The sequence below is a fragment of the Zosterops lateralis genome, assembly GCF_965231275.1.
Source record: "Zosterops lateralis genome assembly, chromosome: 10".
NCBI classification, from domain to species: Eukaryota; Metazoa; Chordata; class Aves; order Passeriformes; family Zosteropidae; genus Zosterops; species Zosterops lateralis.
In genome coordinates, this window is record NC_139770.1 from 11,414,958 (window position 1) to 11,426,281 (window position 11,324).

Sequence of the window (11,324 nt, forward strand, 5' to 3'; positions counted from 1 at the left end):
GCAGCTAATACACCAGCATAGAGTGCCTGTCAGGAAATAGGGAGTAGTTTGGGTACCACAAGCACTTAAATAACTGCACTGATAGGATGTAGCAGAAAATCACTACTAAGCAGCATGATGCATTGCACTCCAGGGAATTCCTGTCCAGGGTCAGAGCAAGCTGCTAAATATCCTCAGACCTGGTATTTGTTTTCCTGACTTGCTGATGAGTTGTCACACCGGGTCAGGAAGGCATGGCTACAGCAAACAGGTGACAGATGGAGCCTGCTGCTCTGGCCTTTCCTTGCACTGGGATTTCCTGCAAGCTGAAATCATCTGAGCTCAACAGCAGCTTGGGGCACTCAGTGCAACTCTTGGAACACACCTCCCTTTCAGCTGGAGCACCAAACCTTTAAAGGAAGAGAGAGACAATTCTTGTCCACAGGGTATATTTTTTTTCCTGGATTTGGTGCCAACATGAGGATATGTGAAAGTGTGCTCCCACATACCTTTTCACTCACACAAAAGCAACAGAAAATGGGAAATGTCTTCTGAACCACCACCAAAGAAATAACAAACAACTAATGGTAACAGGAAACTGTATTTGCATGGCATTAGACTTCACTGATACAATCAGGCAAGCTGGCTTTATTCCCTAGGTGCTGGCTTTGGCCTCCACCAGGATGAATAGGTCTCCTGTTAATGAACTACGTGCAAGGTACTGCTGTGGTAAGCTTGTGCTTCTTGCCAGAGCCCAAGGCAATGAGTGTAGGATGGCAATTACAGCTTTGGGAGAGGTAATGTATGGAAGAATATGCAATATGCAAGCTACAGTTAAATCACATGGCTCAACAGAGCTGGAGAGACAGTTCAGTGCTAGTCAAAATCATTCCACACATTCACAGTGGCTACCAGATCCGGCTCTCATTTACATTGTTGGAAACCTCAAAGTGAACATCAAGATTTGAGTTTACATTTTCGGGAATGAGGTCCTTTGCTTTTGCAAATAAATGTGGGTAAGGTGACTTGAGATGAATATATGTAGGAGTCACTAATGGATTGTGATCTTTTCCTTTTGAGCAGAACCAGATATAATTCTGCAGTAGAAAAGGCCAAGCTAGCACCTGCATTGACCAGCCAGATGAACCAAAAATCCCTGCTCAAAACATCTCTTTGGGGTGAGTAGGTAGAAACCAGTGGATCTGATCCAGTCCAATGAGGACAGTATCCCATAAATATCTGTGAAAAAGACCCAGCTCTCATTTCTGATCCTGGCCAAAAGGAAAGGTCTGTTTCTCAGGCACATTAAAACCCCGAGGTGTTTAATGTGACCCTTTCTTCCATTGTGAACTCCACATGAACCATCAAGGTAACGAGAGCTGACATCAAGGGAAATGTGCTGCCCTTTGAGTCCCTGCAGGGGCTGAGAAAGCAAATAACACGTGCTTCTGTGCAACAGAAAATCTTTATTGGAATGGTATCCAAAGGATCCAGAGCTCTCTGCCTGCCTTCCCCTGTGCACACTGTGAGACATGGCGAGGAGCAGCTCTGGCCCTGCAACCCAGCCCTGAGCCCTTCACCTCACACCCAGCCTGCCTTCCTGCGCCAACAGCAGCCACCAGGGCAGCTCAGACCTGCTCAGGAGGCGACAGGAGATCCAGACACTGCTGAGAGACACGTCTGCAGGGCTGGGCAGAGCCCTGAGCCCGAGGAAGCTGAGTTAGTGCTCAGTGCCTCAGGGGACCTGGTGAGGAGGGGGAGAGTGTACAGTGGCAGCAGCCTGAATGGCACACACAGGACAGCACAGAAAGTTAGGAAGCATCTTCTGTGTAGAAGATCACGGTAGGTTAAACCTGGAAGAAAGGAACAGCAGAGAGTGGCAGTGGGCTGCCAGCTCCTGTCGTGGCCCCTGTTAGACTTGGCTGTGGTGCAGTGGTGGAGGATGGCTTCCAAATTAGCAGCACGATGAGGGAACAGAACAAACTCTTAACATGTTAATACCCAGCAAGGCAGTTTGGGGAAGGGCTCATCTTCGTCCTCCAGTCCTGACAAGCCTTCAGATGCAGTATTTCCAAAAGCAGGCTGTGGAGGGATACGAAAGAAAGATGTCAGCATATAAGGGACTTTCTCCAGCTTCCCACTCTAGCCCTGGAGAAGGTTTCCAAACGCCCGTGTCTTCAGAGAGCTGGAGCACGCAGCCAGCATTGTGCTTTCATGACACATCTCAACAACCAGCTTTGAGTTCACATAACACTTTTAGAAGGTGTTTCTTTTAGGTGCTCATAGTGTTAACATGAGGTCTAAAAGTTGTCTGCATGTTACTTGATTTAAAAGGTTTCTTTTTGTTCTACTTCAGGAATCTCAGGAACCAGTTTTTTCTTTCCTGTCTACTGGTCAGCAGTTTTGCTGCTTCAGAGGTGTGTGCAGGGGTTTTCACCTGTGGTTGACTGGAAGAGCAGGATACTGACTTGGAGAGATTGGATCTGGTTCTTACTTTATTTTTAAACCCAGTCATTACCACTCTGCTACTAAACATCCTTCAAACAACACTGATTCCTGTAGAATCTTCTAAGGAGACTAAATTAGGGGAGGATGTATATTTTGGTGTTGGAAAAAGTAGCTGTATCACAACCAGCATGAATCCCATGTGAGTTTCCTCTTATCAAGTATGAGAAGAGATTTATACCTGGTTTTGAAAGCAGGATCTTGGAAGAAAGCTCCTACTGAATCAGCAGTGCTCATGCTGAGACATGAGCTCCTCCCAGACTGGGAGGACTTTAGATGAAGACAAAAGATTCCCTGCTTTCATTTCTGTCAGAATCTGATTTAAACCTGGCAACGGGAAGTAGTTTTATCTACATTAAACCTTCCAGACTGGTGGGGGCATGAATTACATTAGCCAAATTAATGACAGCCTCCAGGGGCGCTTATAAATTGCATATTGCCTAAGGATCATCTAAGCATCTAAGCAAGCCTTGCACAAAGGGATTTTCTCTTGGCTGTCTGGCAGTTGTCACTTCCACGTGCACAGAGCATGTGGGCTAAGGGCAGAACCAGCTCTTTTGTTTATAGGCCAGATCTGTCATCAGTGGCTTCTGGTTCACAGCTGCTACTGCTTTGTGGAGGAATTCATTGAAAGCCAGTGTGAGCAGCATTGTCCATGTGTTTGTCAGGGGCAGTTTCACAGGAGCACTGGGGCAATATTCTCCTGAGGCCACTGCATACAGACTGGACAAAGCTTGGAGACCAACTGAGGGACATGCCAGATCTTAGTTCCTTGCATTCTTGGTTGATTTCCACATCCTTTTTAGCTGTTTTTCAGCAGCAGACAAGTGCTCCTTTTTTCTCTGTGGGGAGGCACTGACCTTGGCAGAGGGGAATGCCTGCAGTCCACATGCCTCATTATGCCTGCAGCAGTTGCTTTGAGGCCAGAGCAAAGCGAGGGGTGCACTGTGGGGACGTGTTCATACAGAACCTCCCCCCTCCAGGGCAGGCACTCATGGCTCATATAACCCCCTGTTCCTCTGTGAAAAGCAGGATGTGACACTGCCTGCCTCCCTGAGGTCCTGGGTGTGCAGACCTGGTATATCTGCTTGACAACAGACAGGGCTGGGGGACACAATCCTTCTCACCAGCTGCTAAAGCAGCCAGCCATAAGAGAGGGCCAGCACTGCTCGAAAAGCTGCCAACCAGCTGTTCTTCAGCATATTTGGGGCATGTTTACTGTGACTGTCTTTGTTGCACAAAGGAAGCCCAGGAAATGAGAGTGGACAGGATGGCTGCAAGGCTCAAATTCAAAACCTACCGCGTTTTTTGGGCTGGGATGCTGAGAGGCTTTCCAAAGCATAGGCCACCTCTGACCCGTCCTCAGCTGAGAGCTGATCCTTCAACTTCTCCAGCTGTTTAAACAAAAAAACAGCAGTAAACAAGGGTCCCATCATGAGGAGCTCCACAGAGTGCTGGGAAATGCAAGGCAAAGGAGCTGTAGATGGGTTACAAACATACAGATTGGCTGGCAGCATCACTTGGAAGAATAGAGTGTTCCCTGGAGCAGGACCATTCCTAGAGGATCTGCCTTTGGAGCACTCATACCTCCTCATGTCCTCCTTCATTAAGCTCCTTGTTTGGTAGCAGTGGTGTGAGCACTCTCTGCTCTTTCCCTCCAGCTAAAGAATGTTTTTGCTGGGCCCCACTAGCAAGCCAAAAAAACAGCCCTGGTTGTAAGTCCCTGTGGAGAGGGGGCTGTGTAGAAGGACATGGCAGCACTAAGAGTCAGGACAGTGCTGGGGCAGGAAGTCTCCAGGCATCCAGACACTGCAGCAGAGGGCATCCATTCTCCATTGCCCTGGGCTGTCCCTCCTCTCTCTCCTTCACAGTCCTTGCTATCTTCCCTTGATTATAATGTGGACACTCTGCTGCATTTCTTCAGCTGTAGCTACTCTTTTCTTGTGGACTGGGAGCATCTACAGCCATCACCCCGACTTTTGCTCTGGCAGAGATGCTCTCAAACAGTCAGAGCTCATGTCCCTCAGCACTGGAGAGAGAGGCTAGTGGAGGACCTGGCAGCCTCTTGTCTGGCATGATGCGCTGGGATTTTTCACTCTGAAATAAAAAGTGCCATGTGGAACTCCAGCACTCATACAAACAGCTGGAACAGCTGGACCTGGCCTGAGAAGGAGAAAAACAGCACTTCCACTGCTTGCAGGGTTTGGGCCTCAGTGGGAGCCATGCCAAGGTTGCTGCAGACCTTTCTCTGTTCCTGGGCAGTGGGTGTAGGATGGGATTTGTGTATGTGTGCTCTGATCAGCCCAGCAGGGCTCTGATCTTGAGTAGGGCCACTCTCACAAGCAGAGTCCAGAAAAATTCTGTTGCAGGCAGGCAGTGGCTTTCCCTCCAACCTGTTACCTGATGCAGCCAGCCATACAATGCCTAGGAAGGCAGCATTACCTCCTCTTCCCACTCCCTTTTCTCCTATGGAGATTTCCTTTGGTGCTTAATTCTTTCCTGGCTTGGCCTTCACTGGCCTTTCACTGATGACAGAGGCAGGAGCTGCTCAGCTTTTATTGCACCAGCCTATAGGCCTGTTCTCTTTCCACCTTTTCCAGCTTGTGCCCAGGTTTAGCCCAGGTTCTGCTTTTCCCTTTTCTCAATCCATGCTTAAATTATAGCAGCAGGGGGAAGGGTAGCAGGGTGCAAAGATGGAAGGACAGGACATAAAGACAGCCAGCTTACACAATTGTTTAACTACAACTACCCATGCAAGAACATGCATCTATGTGTCTGTGCATTTGCTCCTCTCACCTCTTCAAGCTCCTCAAATTTCTTTGCCATCTCCCAGTCTGCAAGAAGGGAGAGAGTAACATCAGTATCTGCATTGCTTCCTGAAGCTTAAATTAAAAACCATTTCTTCATTTGCCCTCTCCAGAGGTCAACAAGCAAAGACCTAGTTATCATTTAACTCCTGTTAGTGATTTTCAAATGAATAACAGCAGAAATAGACAGAAAAGCAGGTTTTCTCTGCTGAATCCTATGGGATCTTATCCTAATTCTCCATTATGAGGGAGGCTTCTTTTCTGCTCACCAGGCCATAGGGGAATTGGCCCAATGAGGTCACTTACTGTGTGATACTAATTCAGGTGAAACTCTTTGCTGCTTTCTAATTTTTATCCTGCTAACTGCAAATCTCTGCAAAACTGCTGCCTTTTCTGTCACTGGCTTTTATATGAAATCCCACTGCTCCCTTTAAGAATTGTTTATCCTCACATCACCCATGCAGGCAGAAGTCAGAAGGCACAAATTTAGCCTAGCATAACTTACTGATTTATAAGCCAGCAAAGATCCAGGCAGGCAGAGTGGAGCAACAGGAAAAGTCACATAGCAGTAAGTGCATGGGTTCCACACTTCCAAACGTTAGGGAGGCACGAGGAGTTGGGGCCCAGCCTCACTGATCAGGCTTAGAGATCTCAAGGCTAATCAGTACTGTACTACTGTCAAAGAACTATGCAGGTGGATGAATGAACTGCCCGTGCCGAAAGAGGGGAGAGTTGGGTGCCTAAGAACAGGATCTGAAACATTCAGCTGAACTGAGAAGAGCCTGGAATACCAACAGGCAAAGCTGCAGGGGTGGGGAATTTCAGTCTCACTGCTCTTGAGGACTGAGGTACCTTATTTCAGACCCAAACTGATGTCACAACCAGTTAATTTTTTAATAAGACAGATGAGCTCAGTCAAAGCTGAGTGACTGGCTATGGTAGTTCTCCTGGGAGGGGAGTGCAAAATGAGCTGGTTTTAAGTGCTAGTTTGGGAAAAAATGCACTGAAGTAAGCAGAAGAGCCAGGAAAGAGCTAAAGAACGTTTTTGCTGGGCCCCGCAAGCAAACCAAAAAACAGCCCTGGAGCTGGTTCTTTTCTCTGCTCCTAATGTGGCAGCAGGCATTGGTCTGGATCATCAGGGGAATTTAAGACATAATTCCCCTTGATTTCAGATTTCAGATAAGACTTCAGCACATAGCACATGTTGCCAGACTTGGGCTTTTTCTTTTTAAATGTTTGAAACTGAACAGGAGGATGCCAAGAAAGAGCTGATTGCTCTCTTGGTTTCTCCTTCAAGAAAGGAACAGTTTTATTGAAAAATCATGAATATTTTCTGATATTCATCCAATAGTAAAAGCAGCAGTTCCTAAGCAAATTCATCACATTAGGATTTGATTTGAGAAATGATATGGGGATGGGGGTGGGGATAGAATCAGGTGTGGCCTCTGTTCCTGGGACTATCAGCAATGACCTCAGGCAGAGTCCTCCTAAGTATGTCTTTACATACCCATAAGGTAGAGACAGACAGACCCTGGCATATCTATAAGTCAAAAGTGTCACTTAAGAATTATTATTATTATTATTATTATTAACATTTTTACCTCTTTCAAAGTTTCAAGTGCCTGTTTTGACTTGACTATTTTCAAACTGTAAGTTTGGCCAATGGCTGCTATGAATAGAAAATGAACAGCGGTTGAAATTTGGAACAGATTATCTCAGACAGAGAGAAGTAAGTTAATTTATGGATGAAGCCTTGAGAAAATGTCTGCTGTAAATCCTCTGTCTGTGCTCTGCTCAGAGATTCATTATATTCAATTGTCTGGCAAAAAATGCAGCCTTTCCTCTAGGAGTAATAAGTGCAATAATCCATAAACTTATCATAAGAATGTTATTTCTTGAATGCATCCCTTTTGCAAGAAGAATGCCTTTGTTAGTATAAGGGCTTGATTTATTTATGTTTATTTCTTTGTCCCAGGCTTGTTTAACCACTGCCTTGCTGCATTAACAAGGGTCTGGGGAAGAGTACTGAGTTTGATAAATGGATTTTGATAACAAGGTTTTTGCTGGGCCCCTCTCAGCTGTTTTCACAGGGAAGGGCAGGTTCCTACTCTGAGGCCACCACATCCAGCCCAAGCCCTGCCCTGCTGCAGTGGCCATAGGAATAGCTGATCTCTGTAATCCATTTGGTGCTTGTGATCACTGCCCCTCATATCAGGGACAGCCCCAAGTTTCTCTTCAGCAGGTCTGAGTTTAGCCACTGGCAGGTGTGGCTTTTAAATTTGGTGTCTGTTGACAGAGCATAGACAGGAAGAGCCTCTCCCTGGCCCATCTTTGGTGGCTGTGTGGAAAAAGCCAGTTGTCTCAATCTCTTCCAGCAGCAGTAGGGGCTTTAGGCCCAGGCAGGAGCTCCCCCTGCACAACTACAAACCTGCCCCAAACTACACCTGACCTCAAGGGATCTCACTGGAGACTCTTGGTGAAATGCCCCTGCCCCAAATGATAACAAGATGCTGCTGTGTCTCAAAAGCACACGGGGCTGTGTGGGGTGTGGGCAGAGAGGTGACTCCCAAAGCTGGTTCATGCACCAGGCAATGCACACAACATCTGAGGGATGGCAGGGCCACAGGGACTCAGCAGAAAATTTTCTTGTTTTTACTTATGTACACACACCCAGCAAAACCTTGAGTGTCTGAGGATTTAGGGTACATGGGTTTTGGCAGCTTTACTTTGCATTGCAAAAGCAGGTCCCAGAGCCCCATGGCAGAGAACATCTGACATTAATCACATGTAGGCACCATACCAGGTGCTGCTTCCACTTTCTGAGCAGCTGGTATTTCTGAAGAACCTGAGAAGCGGGTTCCTTGCATCTGTGCAAACACAGATTCAAGAAGCAGAGATCTCTCCTTCACTTACCAATATTTTCTGGCCTCCGCCATGCGAATTTCTTATTAAGGAGCAGAGTCAGCAATGTGTCCTCATGATTTGTGTCCTCTCTCTCTGGAAGCACTCGGTTCTCTGCAGCACATAAACCACATCTTTCTCAATCTCATCAAATTAGGAATCAATTAATCAATTGATGCCACTAATCTCTTAATCAAATTAAGAAGGATAAGAAGCAGAAGGAAAATGTCTCCTGCCAGCACTCATCAGGGTGGAAGGAGCTCGGTGGAAAAGGAAGGTGTGTAAGCACAGAATAAAATGTCCAGGCAGTGAGGGCTGCGCAGTGGAAGGGTGTGGGATGGAGAGCCCTCCCTGCCAGCCCTGGGCTGCTGGCCAGTTCCTCTGCAGCCTCATCAGCACGACTGGCTGCAGAGAGCTGGAGACACCACCTTGATTTACACAGTCCCCAGCTCTTCTGCAGGGCAGGGTGGAGTGGGTGCCTCTGCAAAACCAAACAGGAACACACAACATCCTCTCTTCTCAAAACTGTAGGAGTTCCCCCGCTCACTCCATGCACCTTCCCAGGGCTGACAGAGGTGGGAAGTCCCTCCTCACTGAGCTGAGGTGTGCGTATCACAACTGAAAAGCCCTGCAGCCCCACAGCCCTTTCTTGAGCTCACTCAGGCATGGGGCTGCTCTGTGTGGTTGCCAGAGGTACTGAAGAATTCCTCCTGAAGAGAGTTCAAGAGTGGAGGAACTGAAAGCAAGACTATGCAGAATTTTTCCAGGAAAAGCCTCCCCAAGCTGCTCTCTTTAAGCAATTTGGAGCTCTCTAAGAGGCTCCTTTGGGGCACTTTCTCAGTGGTTTTGCTTTAGTGGTTGTGGCTATGCCCTCAAATGAATGGTTGTGAAGGTCAAGGGTTCAGCAGAAACCAACAGACACAGGGGATAGGGCTGCTTAGTGCCCTGAAGGCTCTGAGACCCTCCCAACCCTGCTCAACAGATTTCCAGGCTCATCTGAGACTACAATGTTGCATTAATTTTTGAGAATGACAGAACAGGAGCCAGACCTTATAGGGAGAGTGGCCATTCAAAAAATCTTTGGTCTGAACAACCCTACCCCACACCCAGATCCTACAGAGTCCTAGAAGATGCCTACAGAATTCCATGGAAAATACTAAGAAATTATACAGAAAGACTTTTTTTCTCTTATTCCAGAATCTTTAGGACTTCTGCTCAATGCAGTCTCACACGGCTATCAGCCCCTCTGAGGGGATGAACGCAACTATTCTTGGTACACACGAAACAAAACGTTGTGCCAGATGAGCCTGAAGGATGCTCAAGAAGAGTATGTGGGAATCAGCTCCATTAGCTAACGTCACATAAATCTGCAGAAGCTGAGGGACTCTGGCCAAAGGATGCTCCAAGCATTTGGCCAGACTCAACCCTGCCTCACACTGCGGCTGAAGCCGCTGGTCCCGATTGCGATCTCTGGAAATAAACCCAGGGGAGCGAGCACAGCGACCTGCAGTTAGCGTGGAGTGCCATAAACCTCATTCCTAACTATGAAGGACAGCTATAATTTTAAAATAGCTACTTTTAGTTTTTCAGGGGATTTGCTACAGGGAAAAAAAACAACAACCCAACGTTATAAACACTCTAGTAAAAACTAAACAGAAGCAGGATTTAGATAGAGTGGCCTGGGGAATGTTTTGGTTGTAATTACAAAAATAAATAGGTGATATAAGAGGAAAAATCATTTGAAAAGCTATGTTATTTTCAAGTCTATATTTAGTGGCTCTTTCTTTTTTTCCACTGCCAAGCCTCTTTAAGAAAGAGCACTAATGATTGACATTTCCCTGCAATATAAATTCAAGTTAAGGTTAATTTAAATTATGGGAGAAGTACGTATAAAAAGAAGTTCTGTGAAGAAAAAAAAGTTCAGCATCACCATACTACTGACATTTATGAGCTGTCAAATCTCATATGGTACATACTGGAATTGCTACTCTCTGATATTTTAATTTTTAAATTTTTTAAATTTTCTTATGGGAGAGAAAGAGCTACCCTTACCAGATTTTACCAGATCTGGTATTTTCACTGGTTAGCAGAAGGTGTCATACAGCCAGCTGCAGAGCAGAAGGACAGCTTTAGCTCATGATAATATGAACAAGCACTAGCACCCATGTTAACAGATTGTTCAGTATAGCTTGAGGTTCATTTCATTTCCTTTCTCAGACAAGTGAGTGTTGCATTGGCCATGGCAAGCAGCAAACAAAAAGATCACCACCTACCTGTGTCATGTAGCCTGTATCCCAGCTTACCTTGGAGTAAAAAAGGGTCTCCATGCGTGGATGGGACACACAGAGCCATGGTCAGGATGATTAGCACTGCCAGACACAGCTGGGCAGACCACATCTTCTCCACGCTCCCAGCACCCAAAAGCATCCTTCCTTCAGGCACGGTGGAGGACTTCAATGCAACCAGCGCCAGATGAGCTCACTTTTAAGAGGCAGTGGATGTGCTGTGATTGCAAATGGCCTTTGGAGGAGGGGAGAAAAATATCTCTTGAGATATAATTCAACCTGTCAATATGATTCACTCCGTTGGGAGTGGACAGAACAACCCAGTAACATATGTCAGATGGAACCTGTTCAGTATATCTCATATCAGACTGATCTAATGAATTCTGATGTTCCCACAGGCATGCACTGTTCACGCACGTTGATATACATTCCATACATACACACATTAAAAATACTTTTTTTAGGGCTGCTGCTTTAACAGAGTTCAGGCATGAGGACTCCCACGTTAGCATGGAAGATTTGTCTAATGTAAGATTTGTCAATTTGTCTAATGCTGCCATATTTTGCCAGTTTGGACAGAATCAGGTTAATGGGGTTTTGTAATTTATCATCTCACTTCCTAGTGCCTGTATTAATTAATGCGAGATATAATGAGTGCTGAAGTGGTGGGAAACAGAGGGGGAGAGCTCTTTTCATTTAACTGATTGGAGAATGTTGAGTGTGTCTTGCTCACTGTGACTTATGGCTTTGTCAACGGGAAAGGCATCACACCCTATTTTGGGATTATGTCTGAGTGGGGGAGTGCAGATTTGGCAGTAGGTATGGAATACGTCAAGGATGGGCAAGA

General features: G+C 46.2%; 1 protein-coding gene across 2 annotated transcripts; it reads right to left on the reverse strand.

Moving 5' to 3' along the window:
- Window positions 1-1,442: 1,442 nt before the first annotated feature.
- Window positions 1,443-10,698, reverse strand: UTS2B (urotensin 2B). Of its 2 annotated transcripts, XR_014590836.1 has the most exons (6): window positions 10,496-10,698; window positions 8,205-8,306; window positions 5,281-5,318; window positions 3,785-3,878; window positions 1,981-2,061; window positions 1,443-1,832 (listed from the first exon to the last, which is right to left on the reverse strand). XR_014590836.1 is itself a non-coding variant. In XM_083869088.1 (5 exons), the coding sequence occupies exons 1-5, from the start codon at window positions 10,617-10,619 to the stop codon at window positions 2,036-2,038; spliced, it is 384 nt and encodes a 127-aa protein (XP_083725214.1). In that variant the 5' UTR covers window positions 10,620-10,698; the 3' UTR covers window positions 1,443-2,035. The 2 variants fall into 2 exon arrangements, 1 of the variants encoding a protein (XP_083725214.1); XM_083869088.1 differs by having other exon boundaries at window positions 1,443-2,061.
- Between the last annotated feature and the right edge of the window lie 626 nt (window positions 10,699-11,324).